Genomic DNA, 21,233 nt, shown 5'->3' with positions numbered 1-21,233 from the left:
TCAGACACATCCAAATGAGGCACTGCACGTGGCAGTCTGCCTTCTTTTGAAAAAAAAGCAAGTTATTTTTATTTTTTTGGGAACTTTGAAAACAGTAACTTCAGTTGTCACGGTAATCGCTGGATCAAAACCCAGAGCTGACAAGGTAAAAATCTATTGTTCTTCTCCTGGGCAGTTAACCCAACCCCAGAAGGCCTTCATGGTAAAAATAAGATTTATTTCTTAACTACTTAATTACTAAATCTGACGATATACACACCAATGAGTTTATTGATTACAAATCAAAACAGAATTATGTCAAAGAGATGACCATTACAAAAAAAACTGTTGTTAATGAAATGGTCATTACAATATCACATAAATAAAATGTTAGCAATGGCATTTGGTAACTGGCAGTTATACATGTTTTTACAATTTGGCCCAGCAGATAAAGCAAGTCAACGTACAATCTCTCAATACATTTTTTTTGAGAGCCACACAATTCATTACAAAGAAAGATAACACTAAAGCCAATTGTGTCATCAATTCTGATTAAAATAAAGCACAGAGTTATTGATTTAGAGAAAAAAAACTATGAATAAAATATAAAAATGATCAAGATACAAGTGTTTCCTGTATTCCAGAATGTCTCATGAAAGAAAGCACCAAGAAAAACATGTAAAAAAAATAAAAAGACAAATTGGCAACAGAAAAACAGTGTTGGCCAAAATATCACAGTGATATTTGCAATATAAAATGCATAAAGACTGGATCGTGGGGACGTCATGGGGCCGTTTTACAAAATCTATGGAACAAACATTTTAAGAAGGGGTTGAGAAAGTTATGCTACGCAATAAACAAAAAAAAGGTATGGAATTTGTCACTGAACAAAATGTGACGACACCAACATTTTGCAGAGGTCATTTATCCATATAATACACACACACACACACACACACACACACACACACACACACACACACTGCAAAAAGTTGTACATTGAACAATAGACACAGATTAATACAAAACCAAGGTTATTGCTGTATAACATGTACATATGAAAACATACATTTTTCCTTTTATAGGGAAAAGACAAATCTGAAGTACTGAAATAACACAAGTGTCCCAAAGAGGCCACTAGCGGTGTCCATATTTGGCAGACCAGTCTGTGCGCCCATGGATGGCCTGTGCTGGGGGGCGAGACCGTAGGCCAGGCGTAGTCTTGGTGGGCGACGGCACATAGGACGAGGCACCCATCTGACTTCTGCTAGACGACCTCCAGGTTGCATAATCTGTGACAGCAGAGACAAGCCACATTATTACCTTACAATAGAATTACATTACTACACAGCACCTAGCCTGGATTGACAACTGTGCATCGAGACTACAAAGATCCCTCCCTTGATGCTGTCGAGTCCCCAATAGGTCCCTCCCTTGATGCTGTCGAGTCCCCCCTCCCTTGAAGTCCCCTAGGTCCCTCAGTTGATGCTGTCGAGTCCCCTATAGGTCCCTCAGTTGATGCTGTCCAGTCCCCTATAGGTCCCTCAGTTGATGCTGTCGAGTCCCCTATAGATCACTCACTTGATGCTGTTGAGTCCCCTATAGGTGCGAGTTGCACTCTTTGGCCGGCAGAGCCAACCTCTTTTTTGTAATAGTTCGGTACATATCCACTTGGAAGAGTATTTGAACCTGTGATTGGGCCATCAAAGATAACAGGAAATGTACCTTACATGTAATACTGTTAGCACACACCACAGATAGACATCACCCTAGCTTATACCACACAGCCCTCTCACTAGTGTAGTAGGATGACAGGTGATAAACATGCAGGACATTGGTCCCAACACAAATCATTACCATGAGTGCCTCGGTTAGGAAGTGTTCCTCCAACAGGAATTTTGCTGCCCCAGAGGTTGCTTTCACTGTAGTTGGAATTTATTGCCATATTCTTTTTAGTACTTAAACCTGCAGGGTTAGATGGGATAGATTAGGAAATAGAGTTTGATATGTCATTTCCATTGCAACAAGCTGCCCCTTGTGGTTCAACAAGACTATATCATCATGACTCAGCAACATAGCCACTCCTGAGATGATGATCATTGATAATCAGGTGCTGAAAAGAATGTGGTTTCATCCAGGTTTGAAAACCATTAGGCATTCTATATCAGAGCATGTGCATATGCTTATGGCTCTGATTTGGTAGAAAAATGGCAGTTACATCAAGTTCAAAGTTCACTGAAAAAGAAGGCTCAATGCCGATTAGTGACCTCATTTTATGATATAAACTACCGTTAAAACGTTTGGGGTCACTTAGAAATGTCCTTGTTTTCCATGGAAACATACATGAAATGTGTTGCAAAATGAATAAGAAATATAGTCAGGATGTTGACAAGGTTATAAATAATGATTCTTAATTGAAATACTAATTGTGTCCTTCAAACATAGCTTTCGTCAAAGAATCCTCCATTTGCAGCAATTACAGCCTTGCAGACCTTTGGCATTCTAGTTGTCAATTCATTGAGGTAATCTGAATAGATTTCACTCCATGCTTCCTGAAGCACCTCCCACAAGTTGGATTGGCTTGGCCTGATGGGCACTTACCATACGGTCAAGCTGCTCCCACAACAGCTTAATTGGGTTGACTGTGCTGGCCACTCCATTATAGACAGAATACCAGCTGACGGCTTCTTCCCTAAATAGTTCTTGCATAGTTTGGAGCTGTGCATTGGATCATTGTTCTGTTGTAAGAGGAAATTGTCTCCAATTAAGCACCGTCCACAGGGTATGGCATGGCATTGCAAAATGGAGTGATAGCCTTTCTTCTTCAAGATCCCTTTTACCCTGTACAAATCTCCCACTTTACCACCACCAAAGCACCCCCAGACCATCATATTGCCTCCACCATGCTTGACAGATGGCGTCAAGCACTCCTCCAGCATTTGCGTCTCACAAATGTTCTTCTTTGTGAACTTCAAACTTAAATTAATCTATCCATAACACTGTTTTCCAATCTCCCAGTCTGTTCTTTTGCTCATCTTAATCTTTTATTTGCCAGTCTGGGATATGGCTTTTTCTTTGCAACTCTACCTAGAAGGCCAGCATCCCGGAGTCGCCTCTTCACTGTTGACGTTGAGACTGGTGTTTTGCGGGTACTATTTAATGAAGCTGCCAGTTGATGACTTGTGAGGCATCTGTTTCTCAAACTAGACCATCTAATGTACTTGTCCTCTTGCTCAGTTGTGCACCGGGTCCTCCCACTCCTCTTTCTATTCTGGTTAGAGACAGTTTACGCTGTTCTGTGAAGGGAGTAGTACACAGCGTTGTACAAGATCTTCTTTATTGGCAATTTCTCACATGAAATAGCTTTCATTTCTCAGAACAAAAATAGACTGATTTAGTTTCAGAAGAAATGTCTTTGTTTCTGGCCATTTTGAGCCTGTAATCGAATCCACAAATGCTGATGCTCCAGATACTCAACTAGTCTAAAGGCCAGTTTTATTGCTTCTTTAAAATCAGCACAACAGTTTTCAGCTGTGCTAACATAATTGCAAAAGGTTTTTCTAATGATCAATTAGCCTTTTAAAATGAAACTTGGGATTAGCTAACACAACGTGCCATTGGAAGACAGGAGTGATGGTTGCTGATAATGGGCCTCTGTACGGCTATGTAGATAAAAAAAAATTTTTTTAAATCAGCCATTTCCAGCTACAATAGTAATTTACTACAATGTCTACACTGTATTTCTGATCAAGTTGATGTTATTTTAAATGGACATAAAATGTGTCTTCTTTCAAAAACAAGAACATTTCTAAGTGACCCCAAACTTTTGAACAGTAGTGTACATTGGCAATAACTGAAAGTGCCTTGTTAAAAATATCCACTTGGAAGAAAGGTAAGGTTTTTGTATTTTCTACCTGGTAGATATCTTGACTGCTTCAAGTAATACTGTTTGGCAGAGGCTGTCCTTGAAGGCTCCTGGTAGGACATGGCCTTGTTCAGATTCAAAGGTGCATCCTCACCTGTCGTCACCTGCCCCTTAACTTTGGGGCTGCTAAAATCCAAAACATTTCCGTACCTGAAAGGCATAACAGAAATACATAAAAGCCCTTATCTGAAAAGATCAGACTGTTAACGCACAGGTCACTGGGATAACGCAGGTTAAAGCAGGTCACTGGGATAACGCAGGTTAAAGCAGGTCACTGGGATAACGCAGGTTAAAGCAGGTCACTGGGATAACGCAGGTTAAAGCAGGTCACTGGGATAACGCAGGTTAAAGCAGGTCACTGGGATAACGCAGGCAGACAATCTCACCTGCTCAACGTCTCCTCTCTTCGTTTTTCTGTAGGAAAGTTTGTTTTGCCCAGAAAACTTAGTGTGGTCAGCTCAGTGTCCTCAAAGTCATCCCACTCGTCACCCTTTAGGAGGCCTGTGCCATGGCCCCATCGCCGGCGTCCTCCACCCTTAGGTTTCGTCTGATAGCTTAAGAAGTTGGCATTCTCAGCCTCCTGGGTCAACTGTTAAAAAAAGGAAATGGTGTATTAACAATCTCTATGGAGAGAGAAAGAAGAAAAACAGTTCAATTACATTTCTGAAGAATTCATCAACTTTCCATTTAATTTTGTATTCATTTAACAAGGTATTCTAACATTTAATGACATTACACTGATGAATGCTTGCCGTGCTCAAGTAGCCCTGGTTGGTGACTGAAAACTCACCTGGCTCTGTAAGCTCTTGTCAACAACGTAAGTTAAGCGGGTCTGTGGGACCATCTCAGTCTCCTCCTGCTTCACCATGCGGTTGGGCTGCTCTCGCAACAGCTTTGAGTGCCTCTGGTACGATGGAACTGGGGTGGGGGCTGAGACTGGGGCTGGATGGATCTGTTGCAGGGGCCTGGACGAGGTGAAATGCTGATTTGGGGGCGCTGGCTGGGGAGGGGGCACTGGCTTGAGCAGCAGCAGTGGTTGTAGCTGCTGCAGGTGCTGCTGTAATGGTTGTGGTGGCTGTGGAGGTAGGGGACCTGGCTGAGGCCTGCCCTGCTCCAGGATCTGCTGAGGAGTGCCCAACGCCTGACCCACGTAGAAGTAGGAGTACCTGAGGGCCTGCAAATGGAGAATAAAATAATTGATTGGCTTTGAAGGATCCCAAAACAGGACATATTAATCAATTGACATGCCATTAAAATGTTAGAATATCTAACCTGTTTAGCAATGTACAAGCTAACATAGCTTTAAATCTAATAATTATTTCAGTATTCACCATTCTATCAGTGGATGGTAAAATAACTATTCTAAGGATCCATTCTAAACATTTATTTTAGCCTAGATTATAACAGAGATATGCCCAAGCCAGGGTTTGCTACATGGGCAGAGGCTGGCCTCTTCTTAGGGTCCCACTGGAGTAGGTCTCTCATCAGATGGATGGCCTCAGTACTGGCGTTGGGGATCAGACTACTCAGATTACTGGGGACACACTGGGGCCAGCGGAAATTCATGGCTGCTGACAACTGGAAGCCCTCCAGCCAGTCATTCTAGAAGAAGTGGATCCAACACAATGATTATTGACCTGCTTATTTTACCATATAGTAATAAAATAGAGAGATGTAACCATTTTTTAGATGTTATGACAAATAATTTGTGAAGTTTGTCATTTCAAAAGCACATTACACAAGACTGATCACATCTTCAGTGAGGTTTGATTTCTGTATTTAACACCACCACAAGACATTTTACATGATGATGTGAGGACAGTATAGCTTGCTTTTGGCTGATATTCTGGATCTAACAGCCCCGGTGAACAAGGCTACCTTCATTGGAGTTCCCAGGACTTGGCAGATTTTGAAGATGGTGTCCACTTCACTGGAGCCAGGGAACAGAGGCCTGAGGGTGTAAAGCTCTGCCATGATGCAGCCCACAGCCCACTGGTCTATGGGAGAGCTGTACGAGGTGGACCTCAGCAACACCTCTGGAGCTCTGTACCTGGAAGACACCACAGAGAAGGGAGAAGGGCTTTATAGGCTGGTTGATGCTCCCCATGATGAGAGAAATAGAGGTTTCATGTCACAAATTGACAGAAAATTAGACAAATAAATTCAGGTATAACTAAATATGGTGTCAGTAGTTAGGTTTCCATCCAATTGGCGAAGATTCTAAAATTCGCATTGAAAATATGCGCATTTTCCCACCAGTGGTGTTTCCACCAAACTGACGTATGTGATGACGTGGTGCACACAAAATGCTTATGTTTTTATGTACCGGATCAAAATCTAAAGTTCAAAGTGTTTCCATCGGACTTTCAACTCTATCAATAGTTTTGTCACAAAAAGTGTTGCATTAAATAGCAAATGTGTCTACCCTGGGCTTGGCACGTGCGCTCTAGCCAACAGCTCACAGATACAGTACGGGTAGGCTGGCCTACTGTGTATGATGAGATTATGGATAAGAGCGAGAAAAAAATGTTATTTGTCAAATGGCATTCAAGCATCGATCATCATGTCACCAGAATAAGACCCTCAATATTTATTGGAAAGCAGCATCAAGCTCATCACTCTGCACTTTCACCACCCTGTGAAGTTCATCATAACTGATTTCATCTGTAGCCTTATAAACTGCATGGTTTCCAAAGTCGTAGTGGGAGGGCCAAACACCATATCATCGAGTGACTCAAAGTTTACTTTGATATGTGTGAGGGAAAAATTATGTATTCACCTTATTTGTTTGAGATTAATAGTTAGAAATAATTTACTTCACTAATATTGTAGTAAGATATTTCCTTCATCCTGAGTGAACTGAGAGGAGTTTTTTTAAGCTGGCGCTGGCAACTGATTAAGTGATGGCTAAGTAAAAACCTACAGATGGCATTCCATAGATAAGATGTGGTGGGTGTCACCGAGATTGAGAGAGCCTGGAGGAACAGAGCAAAGGCCTCAGTAGTCCCAATCTTCCTGGCATCTGGGAGACAGCACCAGAGGCAGATGACCATAGGATGAACCCAAAGTGGCTTATCTATATGGGGGGGTGGGTTGAACCAGCTATGATTGAGCAATCTTGGTACGAGGTATATAAGGAACAGCATGGTCTGTAAAGGGTAGGCTCTCAGCCTAACAGTCAAGACTGTTGAGTTGACAGTTTCATTATTGCAATAAGATGATTGTTTGAAGAAATGACTAAGTCTCTCTCAGTACTGAAATTCCACGACATATGATGGTTATTATATCAATATTTGTGCATAAAAGGCGTTTCCACCGCCATTTCTCGCATTATTAACTTTACCGACACAAATATATCCCACCATGTCAAATTAACAAATGATCTGTAAGCATTTAAATCACGCCATCTCAAATGGCGTGATTTATTTTTTTATATACGGTATGACTTCACTCGTATAAAAGCTGTGGATAGAAATGTGGTTAGTGACACATAAACCCATCATATGGAGGTAATAAAACTAACCATCTTGTTGAAACATAATCTGTGTATGGCGGCCGAGATCTTATCTCACGGGCAAGCCCAAAGTCAGCTATTTTCACAAGCTCTGGTCCCATGCACAGAAGATTCTCAGGTTTCATATCCCTGTGAAAGAATCCTAGGGGGAAAATCATACAGTGAGCATACAAAGTAACAAGTTAAAGCATTAGCAAAAAGTGCTAGTGTATCATTCTAATCATACCATGCTTATGAATAAAAGCTAATCCCTGCAGTATCTGGAACATAATATTTCGCACAGCAGATTCAGGGAACAGCCGAGACCTGTAACATGATACAGATAACAATATATGAGCTATGATTTTGACCTACTGACAATTATCCCCAAAGCACTAAACCCATTTCAAATAGCCTACATATAGGCTATGTGAATTTAAAAAAGCTATATTTACCTGTCTTTCATTAGTTGATACAAGTTCTCCTTCATGTATTCAAACACAAAGTACAAGTGGTCATTTTCCCGTATAACCTCCTTGAGTTTGACCACATTCGCGTGGTTGAGTTTCTTCAAGGACTGAAAGGAGTGAACAAATTAGATGGTACCTTAGCAATCAAGACAAAGCATGAGGGAAATAACCTCAATCTGTAAATCATCAAAAACAGCTCTGCAACACTCCATCATGGCCAGACCTAGACACCACAGGATGCTGCTGAGGGGAGGACCGCTCATAACAATGGCTGAAACGGCACAAATGGAATGGCATCAACCACCTGGAAACCATTTGTTTGATGTATTTGATACCATTTCAATAATTCCGCTCCAGCCATTACCACGAGCCCATTCTCCCCAATTAAGCTGCTGTCGGCCTCCAGACTTAGAAACATAAAAAGGTAAGACAGAAGATCTGACCCTTAAAACCGGCATACAACAAATACGCTTTAGTTCAAAATAAAAACATTGATTGACAATCAAAGCATGAATAAACTGTATATCATCTTGGGTACAGTGTGGGGAACAACTGGTATTTCTTAAAGTGCAGGCTTTAGGGATTTCTTTATGCTTTATAACTCAGGTGTACTAAAGAAAACTAGAGCAGATCATAGTAAATGCAGGTGAAGTTTTCCCATGCACTGAAAAGTATGGAGGTAAATGGAGGCACCATGCCAGTTTTGAGTAGAGGGGAAAGTCGTTATGGGTCTTGGTGGTGGCACATGCTATTTACAGCTGACATTCTAACCAAGATCCCTGGAGGGCTGGTTTTCTTCTAGAATGCTGCTACACTCCTTTGGATTCAAGCTCTCGGCAAAGAATGAATATCTGGGTCTGAGTGAGGAACTAGAGAGTTAAAATCCAAAGACAGTACACACAAGAGTCACCTTCTAGATTCTTTGTGTTGGTTTCTGTGGTTCTGAGTAGAGGTGGAATTTAAATGGTGGTACAAAAACACTAACTGGTGAAACAGTAGACAACAACTGAAAGCATAGGCTGTATTCTTTAGGCTGCCCTATACCGGTGTGGTGCAGTGCCTACCCTTTCCACCACTGCTGGACAAAATCCTAGGGGAAACACTGCAATAGGTGGAGCATTTTACCCACAAGCATCATATCTGGGAAGGAGAACTTACTATGACCTCACGAAGATTCATGCATTCCTCCCATGAGTAGAATTTTCTCTTCATTCTGAAACAAATATGCAATCATTTCAGCCTAACTGAATTAAAGGACCAACATATCATAGATCATACTTTTTATTGTAAAACATATTGGGACTCTTTTAATTGATATAAGAAGTTTGATGAATACGTATAAAATGTATGATTGAAAAGAGCAGGTTTATAACAGGCAGAGGCCCTTTCCATTTCAATCTCAAGAGAGCGACGCCACCAACATCATAAATTTATGCAACTAGTCTGTGGCTGCCAAACCCCCCACATACTTCCTGTCAAAGTTATAACTAGAAGCCAGAAGTTTTTATGATCCTGCCCAAAGGTACTCACCAACAGATGCCTTTTTTTTTCAAATCAGCCAAATAGGTGGGCCTGTCAGTCATCCGTGCACTTTCATTCGTCGACATCTGCCTAGACAGCTGTCAGCTTAACCACGCGTGGGATTGGCCACCGGCTAATGCCATTCCTAGCGAATCCCACCGGCACTGGCAGCTAATTTTACTACACGGCTTAGCAGCTACAACAACTTGTAAGCTGAAGCCCTTCAATTTAGGCACCAGAGGATAATATGTAACCTACACTATACACCAACCCTTCAAAAGGTGGGACTGCAATTGCACATAGAGATCACAGCCTTCTTTTTTTCATACTAACAATGCTATGACAATGTGACCTACACTCACTTCTTAATTGCGACCAGTTCTCCTGATTCCAGGCTGCGGCCGAGGATGACTGAGCCGTAGGTGCCATCCCCGAGCTGCCTGAGCGTGGTGTATCTATTCATGGTGCTGCCCTCTCCTCACCATCGCCCAGGAGCAGATCAGATCAATACGTGCTGAAGGAACACAGAGAGGTGGTAGGTTGAAGGAACACAGAGGTGGTAGGCTGGCAGCCTCCTGCAGCAGTTGAGTGTAACCAGATGTTCCTGTGACAACAACAGTGGACCACAGGCACAGCTGGAGGACTCATGTTGTCATGGGCTTCTTGCCTCCTCCTGAGGAAAAGGGATGGGAAGGGGTGGGGTGTCATTAGAGGAAGCCATAGAACCAATCACAGGGGAGAAATATACACTTATTTTTCCGTTTCCAGACAATACAACGAATCTGAGACAGATGGTTTCTAATTTCATGCAAATTATCTTCTGACTAGACCTTCAACAGACAGTAGTCAGACTGTTTTAGCCTATTTCATTACTAGCTACCTAGCAAACGTTACCTACAGGGCAGGCAGGCATGCATACGATTTTAAGAGTAAAATCTGTCTGGTAAGATTTCTGACGAGAATGTCATGTTTTGGTTACTGCTGCAACGAGAAACAGATGTTGCAGACGAGCTAAGGTTAACGTTAGCTAGACACACGATCAATCTTTGACTTCTGCTGATAATAATGACAAAAAGCAAAGTCAAAATAGTTAAAAAGACACCCACCCAATCCGTTTCAACTCGAATAACGGACATTTGAAGACAACACCAATAAACTACTTGTATAGAGTCGAGCACACTCACTCACATTACCTCCAGGCCCATCACAATAAATCACAGCTGCGCGACCAAGGGCGTCGCAGATTTGCGTATTCTACATCAGTGGTGTTTGACGGAGGTTGGCAACCAATGTTATGTCACATTACCGCCATCTACTGGACTTGGTGTTCTTACCACATCTGACCAAGCCTGCGTACAAAGCGTATCATCTCTGCTTTGACCAATGATTTATATAATGCCGCTTTCAAAAGAACTCGGAACTGGGAACTCGGAAATTTCCGACTTCAGTGCGTTCAAAACAACTGGGAACTCAGAAAAATACGACTGCGAAAAATCGATCTGAACGTGACAATAGCATATGCAATCCAGGGTTTTATGCCATGTTCAAAAGAACTGGGAACTAGGAAAAATATATGGCCAATTCATGACGTCAGTGGTTTAAAAGTCGGAGCTCTAGAAAGAGTCCCGAGTAAAAAATTAAAACATTTAAAAAAAAGAAAGAGTCCCGAGTTGGAATTCCAGCCACTGTTCGGCCATTTTGGCACTCCCCAGAAGGAGCAGTCCTCCATAGCAATACATGGAATTCTACGGTATTTCATTAAATGTTTCAAGAACAAAATAACATGTATTTAAGATACATTTTTTGTAGTGGGGACAGTAACAGAACTTTCAAAAAACTATACTTTAAAGAAAATGTTTTATATACTTTTTCATCTTTTCTTTTTCTTTTTATCTCACATAATATATTTTAAAAGTATGCATTAAGGTGTCTGAAATAGAATCAAGGTGGCAAAAACAAATGTAGACATTAATAAATGCATTTCTATAGCTTCCAAAATATTTTTTACACCGTGAGGGAGTGCCAAAATGGAGGTGTGGAGGCTTCAGAACAGTGCCCTCTGGGGGCAATCTAGTGTATATATAAATCATTTGACCTGACACCAACCCAATTTTCAACACATATTGCCATGTCATATTGTTATGTTGCGTCAGTTGGAGTTGACTAACGTTAGCCTCTTCAGCAGCTTCACAGTTAGCAAGCTTCACCAAGCTTTTGTATCTGCCAACCCACCCTCCCTGCTCGGGTCCAGGTGACCTTTCCTGTTTCTACCCCCTCTACCAGTTGCGTCACTGGTGTCAGAAGTGGGAAGGCACCTCTGTGAAGCTTCCGAAAGAGTTGGTATAACGAGTTCCCTCCCTGACCTTCTCCTTGGGCCTAACCCTTCGATGTTTGAAGATCTGAAGGGTATGAATAAGTATATGGAGGAGCTTCCACCAAATTGCTTCCACCTTACAGATCTACTAGGGAGGGTTAGGGAATGTGACCGGCTGAGTAATGAGTATGGAGGAGCAGGGGTCCAATTGGGTCAAGGTATCCAAATACTGCTACAGTGAACTAAATTGAGCGTTCCCATTTATTTTTGATGAAAATTTACAGTACCAGTCAAAAGTTTGGACACACCTACTCATTCCAGGCTTTTTTCTTTATTTTTACTATTTTCTACATTGTAAAATAATAGTGAAGACATCAACACGACGAAATAGCACATACGGAATGATGTATTAACCAAAAAAGTGTTAAAATAATCAAAATATATTTTAGATTTGAGATTCTTCAAAGTAGTCACCCTTTGCCTTGATGACAGCTTTGCACACTCTTGGATTTCATTCTCTCAACCAGCTGAAATGCATTTCAATTCATAGGCGTGCCTTGTTTAAAGTTTATTTGTGGAATTTCTTTCCTTCTTAATGCGTTTGAGCCAATCAGTTGTGTTGTGAAAAGGTAGGGGGTATACAGAAGATAGCCCTATTTGGTAAAAGACCAAGTCCATATTATCTGTCGTTCTGCCCTTGAACAGGCAGTTAACCCACTGTTCCTAGGCCGTCATTGAAAATAAGAATTTGTTCTTAACTGACTTGCCTAGTAAAATAAAGGTAAAATTAGAAAATAAAATAAAAAATGGCAAGAACAGCTCAAATAAGCAAAGAGAAATGACAATCCATCATTACTTTAAGACATGACGGTCAGTCAATACGGAAAATTTCAAGAACTTTGAAAGTTTCTTCAAGTGCAGTTGCAAAAACCATCAAGCACTATGATGAAACTGACTCTCATGAGGACTGCCACAGGAAAGGAAGACTCAGAGTTACCTCTGCTGCAGAGGATAAGTTCATTAGAGTTACAAGCCTCAGGAATTGCAGCCCAAATAAATGCTTCACAGAGTTCAGGTAACAGACACATCTCAACATCAACTGTTCAGAAGAGACTGCGTGAATCAGGCCTTGATGGTTGAATTTCTGCAAAGAAACCACTACTAAAGGACACCAATAATAAGAAGAGACTTGCTTGGGCCAAGAAACATGAACAATGGACTGGTGGAAATCTATCCTTTGGTCTGATGAGTCCAAATTTGAGATGTTTTGTTCAACCTCCGTGTCTTTGTGAGATGCAAAGTAGGTGAAAGGATGATCTCTGCATGTGTGGCTCCCACCAGTTTTATTTTTCCTTTATTTAACCAGGCAAGTCAGTTAAGAACAAATTCATATTTTCAATGACGGCCTAGGAACAGTCTGTTCAGGGGCAGAACGACAGATTTGTACCTTGTCAGCTCAGGGGTTTGAACTTGCAACCTTCCGGTTACTAGTCCAACGCTCTACCTACTAGGCTACCCTGTCACCCCTAGGAAGCATTAATGAGAAGGTGTGGGAGTTCTTTGCTGGTGACACTGTCAGTGATTTATTTACAATTCAAGGGACACTTAACCAGCATGGCTACCACAGCATTCTGCAGCGACACGCCATCCCATCTGGTTTGGGCTCAGTGGGATTATAATTTGTTTATCAACAGGACAACGACCCAACACACCCTCAGGCAGTGTAAGGGACGATTTGACCAAGAACGAGAGTGATGGAGTGCTGCATCAGAAGAACTGGCTTCCACAATCCACCGACCTCAACCCAATTGAGATGGTTTAGGATGAGTTGGACCGCAGAGTGAAGGAAAAGCAGCTAACAAGTGCTCAGTCCCTCAAGACTGTTAGAAAAGCATTCCAGGTGAAGCTGGTTGAGATAATGCCAAGAGTGTGCAAAGCTGTCATCAAGGCAAATGGTGGTTACTTGGAAGAATCTAAAATATAAATATATTTTGATTGGTTTAATACTTTTTTGGTTACTTCATGATTCCATATGTGTTATTTCGTAGTTTTGATTTCGTCACTACTATTATATAATGTAGAAAATAGTCAAATTAAATAAAAACCCTTGAATGAGTAGGTGTATCCAAACTTTTGACTTGTGCTGTATACTGGGAGTGTGTGATTGGCTGCTTTTAGGGTGGGACAGAGGTGAGGGTACCACCTTTTCTTTAATGTTATGAAGTTTAATCAAATAAAACATTTGGGTACATCTCGCAGGGTAGCCTAGTGATTAGAGCGTTGGACTAGTAACTGGAAGGTTGCAAGTTCAAACCCCCGAGCTGACAAAGTATAAATCCGTCATTCTGCCCCTGAACAGGCAGTTAATCCACTATTCCTAGGCTGTCATTGAAAATAAGACTTTGTTCTTAACTGACTTGCCTGGTTAAATAAAGGTAAAAAAAAAGTGCCTTCTTCATTTCCTTCATCTGCACTGAACAGGTAAAGCTAATTCCTAACCATATTGCTTTAACCAGTCCTGTTTTTCCAAGTTGTGAGAAGAGAAGATGCCAATTCAGACTATATTGTGATGTACCCTAACTTTCTCTTTCATAACAATAACACCCCTACATGGTACAGTCGGGAATCAGGATCACTCTAGGATGGAACGATTTTAGCAAAAGATGCTAATCAAGGAAGGATGATACTTTTTTGTGTGGCCCATGTACTAGCCTACATGTACTAGCCTACAACAAGCAGAAAGGTAAAAACTTATGTGATAAGTGTGCTGATATAGTGTATAATAGTTAGTCACGTGGTGTATTGACGTCACGCCCACACACTGTTGTAAGTGACTTTCTCGCTACACACAGTCGTCAGCACGTCGTCGAAATGGCTGCATTTCTGCGATCCCTCAAATTTCCACGTTGTGTTGTCCGTTTTTCTGACCGTGATCTGTAGACCCTTTCCTGAAAACGTTTACGGACAACAGAAGAGCTTACAGATAAGCCATAATGGTAGCTCAATGTCGTTTGTTTTTTAGGCTAATCCTTGCACACGGCTACTTGTTGTCGAGCTAGCTAGCTAACGTTAGCTAGGAAGTATGGTCACTCACGCCTACTGCTGGTGGTTGCATGACGTGTCCCGTAGTCGTAAACATGCATGTAAAACATGTCACCTTTTAACTAGGCAAGTCAGTTAAGAACAACTTCTTATTTACAATGACGGCCTAACCCGGACGATGCTGGGCCAATTGTGCGCTGCCCAATAGGACTCCCAATCACGGCCGGTTGTGATACAGCCTGGAATCTAACCAGGGTCTGTAGTGACGCCTCGAGCACTGAGATGCAGTGCTTTAGACCGCTGCGCCACACGGGAGTCCCACAATGATACGAACTAGTTAACGTTTGCTAACTAGGTAGCTACTGGTAGTTAATGTATTGATACATTAAAAATGACCAGCTGTCAAAAGATGAATAGATAAGCTAACTGTCTGAAAAGTAAATTCAGGCAATGTGGCGTGCTAAACCATGCTTGCTTCCTGTTCTTCACATGTTTAGGTAACGTTAAGTTAGTGCCTTGCCCGGCAGAGGCAAAAGCCAATGCAGTTCGTCTCTAGTTAGCTACGTGTTCTACTTAACGTGTGCACATTGTGCATGCTACACCTCAAAGTAACTTCAACCGTGATCCCATCCTCCTTGAATATTTGTTGTGCTTTCTTTCTGTCCAAACCACATTACTCCCATAAACAAAGCTTGAATTTGGTTAATGACTTAAATATTTGCTGATTTATTTCAACCCTATTTGTTAGACATTTGTTTGTGATTCTCTGCCATGTTTAGGCCTAGTTATTTTAACAAAACATTTTTTTTTCTGCCCAGGCTGAAAGCGTTATCAACTCTCTTGGCATTGTAGAAGATCAAGATGGAGAGAATGGAAGTACTGATGATGCAAACCTCCACGTAAGATTATTTATTTGGACAGAATATTTTGTATTGTTATTTATTTAGCCATTATTTAACTAGGCAAGTCAGTTAAGAACAACTTCTTATTTACAATGACGAGCTACCCCGGCCAAACCCTAACCCGGATGATGCTGGGCCATTTGTGCGCTGCCCTATGGGACTCCCAATCATGGCCGGTTGGGATACAGACCAGAATTGAACCATGTTGGGTACTGCTGAGATGCAGTGCCCTAGACCTCAGCGCCACTTGGGAACCCCACCATACAAAGTCTACACAATTATTGTTACGTCTCAGGATTGCGTGATAATGAAGTCTTTAAATGTAGAAATCCATATTGACTTTATGTAATTTTTTTCATGATAGCAGCCATGCACTCAGTTATGATTAACAAAGCTTACACAATGGAGTGTTGTAGCTCATGCTTTGTCATTTTGTGTGTGTACACATTAAAGTCTTAAAAGGCACCAGGTGTATTTTTTTGGGTTGGCTGAAGATTATGATCACTTGCCCTGAGAAATTTGACAAGCTTTTTACATGCAGAAGTGCTATATTATATTGGCTGCTATTCACCTACACATAGGGGTGAATCAGAAAGATCAGTACTGGAGTTCTTTGTGTTTTGGTTGTTCTCAGTTTTTTTTAAAATTTATCAAGCAGGTCTTAACTTGCCGGATTTCCATCAATTGTCAGGATTTTACTTAAACAATGGGGAGGAACTAGAAAGATCTGTTTTAGGCTACTGGAATGCTTTCTTGTTTTCACCTGCCCACTGGGGTAACCTCAGAGCAGGCTAAATTTACTAGACTACTCACTACTTGACCCAGGCAATAAGAAAATGCTTCATGTCAGTCACTTGTACATCATTGTCCATATGTCTAGGTGGAGCTCAATGTGTTCAGGGCCCAGTGGATGTCTGAACTGAAGCCCAACTCTGCGTCCAATGGGGGGAACCGAGGTCTGTCGTCGAGAGCTGCAGACTTGAAAAGAAAACAAGAACTGGCCCGGGAGGAAAAAGTCAGCCATTTTGTTTCAGCCATTTAGAATAGTAGTTTTACAACAGATTTGACTGCATTGCTAATAGTTGTCTTCACTATCGTTACCATATTTTGTTTCTTTGTCTTAGGCCAAAGAGTTGTTCCTTAAAGCTGTTGAGGAAGAAGAGAATGGAGCTGTTTATGAAGGTATGCATGTCTGTGAGACAAGTTGGGGAAAGCAAAATAGCACTCACTTTTGAAAATTAGTATTTTGTCTCAGTATGGTTAAAATTATGGACCTTTTAAAGGGATGGTTCACCCAATTACAAAGTGACACATTGGTTTCCTTGCCCTCTAAGCAGTCTATGGACAAGGTATGACAGCAATCCATGCTTTGGTTTAGTTTAGTAATGTTTTAGCATTTGTGGCAAAACTCATTCAAGTCATGGAACTGATATAATTTTTTTGTGTGTCATGTCTAAAGGAGTCCCTTGATGGATTCTATAGGGCTTGACTACAGGTAGGGGCCTCAGACACTCACTGGTTTCTTTGTGATGTGCTAAGGATCATAGTATGTATCTAAAATTGATTGTGAAGCTCAACAAAGTATCTTATTGATGATTTATAAAATGATGCGGCAAAAATACTAATATCAGTACCATGACTTGAATGGGATTCTTGTGTGACTGTAGTTGGGATTGGGAATAATGGTTTTACATAAAAGCACAGCTCAACCCTTTTCCTGCCCTAATTTACAGCAATTAAGTACTATCGCAGGGCAATGCAGATTGTGCCTGACATTGAGTTCAAAATCAACTACAGTCGTTCCCCTGATCCAGATGGCGGGTAAGTATTTTTATCTTAATACTTTGGCAATTTGTAACACTACATTGAATACCGTACACATTGAACGTGTGCGCCATCTGAACTCATTGTCACTCCTCTTTTCCATACATGTCCTACCATGTGTGACACTGCATATCTGTTTCCTAGCAATGAGAATGACATGGATGGTGAAATAGAGGACCTATTGGCCTACTTCCATCAGCAGCTCACTCTGCAAGACAACTCTCTGAAGATATGTGTTCCTGAGGTGGATATGGCTCAGATGCACATCTCAGGTAGGGAGAACTCAGGCAATAATAATATATGCAATTTAGCAGATGACTTTATCCAAAGCAACTTAGTCGTGCGTGCATACATTTTACGAATGGGTGGTACCGGGATTTGAACCCACTACCCTAGAATTACAAGTGCCATGCTCTACCAACTGAGCTACAAAGACCACCACAATTCAGGTCCTAGACAGAAGACATGAATAACATGTAAAAAGTAATGTTGGCAACTCTCATAATATGCTCCCACAGTGGTTTATTAAGACACACGGGTAAGTCTTCAGTGTTTCAATCCCACTGGGATCTTGGTCAGGATGGAAACGTCTCAATAAACCGCTGTCTGGAAGCATATTAGATTGGCACTACTCTATTATTATACTGTATTTACGGTCTGGTTTCTGTCCCCAGCCCTGCCCCCAGAGGTCTTGATGTACATCTTCCGTTGGGTTGTGTCCCGTGATCTGGACCTGCGTGCCCTGGAGCAGCTCTCCTTAGTCTGTAGAGGCTTCTACATTTGTGCTAGGTCAGACCATAGACTATACAAATCCATCATATTTTCAATGAACATGGCTTGGATTCATTTTAATTCATGCCAGTGCTGTGAATGACTGGTCCTTACACTGGATCAAAACAGGCTCCTAAATGACGTATTGGTTTTTCAAATGGAACAGAGATGATTATTTCCCCTTGGTGTTGATATTTCCTCAGGGACCCAGAGATTTGGCGTTCGGCCTGTCTGAGAGCGTGGGGCCGGAGCTGTACCAAACTGGTGCCCTTCAACTCCTGGAGGGAGATGTTTCTTGAGAGGCCACGTGTGCGCTTTGATGGTAAACATTTAAGGAACATTAGTTATTTATCTTTCTTAGAGAAAGAAAATCCCTTCTAAGATAAGTGGGATTGTTTCATAGACTAGTCTATTTCCTCAATACCAATGCACAGTTGGCATGTCTAGCATAAGTTGCATAGCTAAAACTAGATTGAATTTACCAAATAAAACAATCTGTGGTTTTTCAATGTTGATTTTGAAGGTGTTTACATCAGCAAGACGGCATACATCCGTCAGGGAGAGGAGTCCCTTGATGGATTCTATAGGGCTTGGCACCAAGTGGAGTACTACAGGTAGGGTCCTCAGTCAGTCACTGGTTTCCTTGTTGTGATATGCTAATGATCTATCATGCAGTCAGATAAGACTAGGTGTACTGTTTGTGTCCCCAGATATCTGCGTTTTTTCCCTGATGGCCAAGTCATGATGCTGACCACACCTGAGGACCCACTGGTCACTGTTCCCCGTCTACGTAGCAGGAACACCAGGTATTTAGAACACAACATACACACCAGACTTGGATGACAGTGTAACATTTCAGGGCAATAATAGTTTGTTTTTGTCAGAACGATTTGATTTGCAACATTAATGGCTTTAATTTTCCCTTTACACAGGGTGGAGTCCATTATGTGTGGTCATTATCGTCTGTCGCAGGACACAGACAATCAAACCAAAGTCTTTGTTGTTGTCTCCAAGAGAAAAGAAGAGGTGAGAAGTTACAGCATTGGACAGGGATAACTTGATGTGGAAAGTTATTAGCATATTTTCCAATCCTGTTATAACTTAAACCCAACAAGATAGGCAGTTTCCTCACACATTAACTGGGTCAACTGGTGCAGTGCAGGACACATAATACAAGGAGAAAATTACAAATGACCAAATTGTTAACACTTCAGACTTCTTAGACCCGTGTCATCGTCCACAGATGATTGAAAAGTGATTTGGCTGTCCAGTTCTGACTCCCTGTGTGTGTTCTCTTGACAGAAGGTGGCAGAGTACCAGAGAATCTCTCGGTTCTGCCGGCGGAACCCAGCGGCGCCCGAGACAGAACACAGCTTTCACGTGGGACTGCAGTTGTCCTCCGGGGGGCGCCAGAGCTTCAACAAGCTGAATTGGATCCACCATTCCTGCCACATCACCTACAGGTAATACACTGGTTATCCAGGGTTTTGATTTTGACAGCATTCAGTCTATGAATGTCATTGCAAGAGAAAAATGATTGGGGACATAAAATGTTATGTTAATGTTGACTCTTTCCTGCAGATCCACCGGCGAGACAGTTGTCACTGCCTTCGACTTGGACCAGATGTACGCATCCTTTTACTTTGCACGCGTGAAGAGCTACACAGCATTTTCTGAACGCCCATTGTAGGGCAGCCGAGACAGAGTTTACACATCACCTAGACTAAATGCATAACTCTCTTCCTGTTGGTTTGTGGTTTAAATGTTTTTTAATGAATGTATGTATACCAATCAACTGCATCTGCTTCTAATCTTATGGGGTGAGTGGGTCACATAGCCATTATGTTTTTGGCTGTCACAGAAAACAAAAATCATTCCTTCTTTTAAAGACTGGATCGATGTCCAGAATGATGACATAAAGTGGCATTAGTAGGATGTTTTTCACCTGTCCCCAACAATTAATGTTTTCACATTTTTGTTAATTCTGTAGTAAGCTATTTTCTCCCATCTGGGAGATCAACCGGAATAAACACATGTGGGAACTATGTAGTTGTTTTTCTTGTCAGATTTCGGATGAGAGGGGACACACTCTACAGTAGTGTACTAAGCATTGCATTTGACTGGTCAAAGCATCTGGGATAATATATTACACTATAAATTGAAGTTTTGAATTAAATTACATTTTTCGGTGGTTGTAGCTGCCTGGTGCAGTGAAAACATGTGGCCTACTTTGGTACAGTAGTTCACTAGCTTTTACAATCCAGGAAATGGAATCCGTGCAGCAAACTGAAATGTAAACCTTGCTGTCATCTGTGACTATAAAGCGTAAAGCGTGCACACACACACCAACAACCAAAACACAACTCTGATAGAGTTCTTACACAACCCCAATCATAATACAACACTGCCCCATACCCAACACAAGAAAAAAATCCCAGGCACACATAATCCACCTATTACATATTCTAGGAACCCAGGGCTGAAAAGCTGAAACGGATTAGAAAAATATTTGATCTACTACATTAAATTTGTATCGGATTACAAAATATGATGATTGGAAGCTTGCTGCGTTGCATCACTACCTTATCGTATTAAAGGTTCTATTTAGAAAATTTAGCTAAATGAAATTGAATGCAAAAATTAAATTTAAAATTAGCTTTCCTCTCATAATGGTGAAATCTGATCTTTCACATGACCTTTGATAGTTGTCTAGGTGTCATGTTAGGGTGTGTCCTCATAAGCACTGTCATAATACTGTCATGTTTTCATGCTCTTCAATGTCATGATTATAACCCATGGATCAAAGTCCGTGGATTGAAAACGGAGTATTCCCCATGTGATACTTCTGTTCACCAACCGGGGAAAATGAACATACAACAGAGGAAGAAATCATCAGAGATTGGTGAAATAACAATCCCCACAAGCTTGAAATTATTACTTATGGGGTGCATAACTGAACACACACTTTAAAATGATTTATATCTATAATATA

The 21,233-nt window shown here is 41.4% G+C and overlaps 2 protein-coding genes across 7 annotated transcripts; one reads left to right on the top strand and one right to left on the bottom strand.

Moving 5' to 3' along the window:
* Positions 1–252: 252 nt before the first annotated feature.
* LOC112224643 (serine/threonine-protein kinase ICK) lies at positions 253–10,850 on the bottom strand. Of its 6 annotated transcripts, none has more exons than XM_024388319.2 (14): positions 10,495–10,846; positions 9,751–10,061; positions 9,026–9,080; positions 7,853–7,974; positions 7,645–7,724; positions 7,428–7,560; positions 5,783–5,954; positions 5,339–5,506; positions 4,695–5,078; positions 4,291–4,493; positions 3,894–4,054; positions 1,837–1,944; positions 1,561–1,668; positions 253–1,271 (listed from the first exon to the last, which is right to left on the bottom strand). In XM_024388319.2, the coding sequence occupies exons 2-14, from the start codon at positions 9,849–9,851 to the stop codon at positions 1,117–1,119; spliced, it is 1,950 nt and encodes a 649-aa protein (XP_024244087.1). In that variant the 5' UTR covers positions 9,852–10,061; positions 10,495–10,846; the 3' UTR covers positions 253–1,116. The 6 variants fall into 6 exon arrangements, 5 of the variants coding, with proteins under 5 accessions (XP_024244087.1, XP_024244088.1, XP_024244090.1 ...); XM_024388320.2 differs by having other exon boundaries at positions 10,573–10,846; XM_024388322.2 differs by having other exon boundaries at positions 10,577–10,846.
* A 3,682-nt stretch (positions 10,851–14,532) lies between these two features.
* fbxo9 (F-box protein 9) lies at positions 14,533–20,286 on the top strand. The gene is made up of 13 exons (XM_024388318.1): positions 14,533–14,698; positions 15,563–15,643; positions 16,527–16,661; positions 16,771–16,828; positions 17,380–17,467; positions 17,615–17,742; positions 18,145–18,259; positions 18,445–18,563; positions 18,765–18,855; positions 18,952–19,047; positions 19,174–19,267; positions 19,544–19,704; positions 19,823–20,286. Exons 1-13 carry the CDS (start codon positions 14,696–14,698, stop codon positions 19,929–19,931), a joined length of 1,278 nt encoding a protein of 425 aa, XP_024244086.1. The 5' UTR covers positions 14,533–14,695; the 3' UTR covers positions 19,932–20,286.
* The last annotated feature ends 947 nt before the right edge of the window (positions 20,287–21,233 follow it).

The sequence above is a fragment of the Oncorhynchus tshawytscha genome, linkage group LG25 (genome assembly GCF_018296145.1).
Source record: "Oncorhynchus tshawytscha isolate Ot180627B linkage group LG25, Otsh_v2.0, whole genome shotgun sequence".
Taxonomy (NCBI): domain Eukaryota; kingdom Metazoa; phylum Chordata; class Actinopteri; order Salmoniformes; family Salmonidae; genus Oncorhynchus; species Oncorhynchus tshawytscha.
This window is presented reverse-complemented; position numbering and strand designations above follow the sequence as displayed.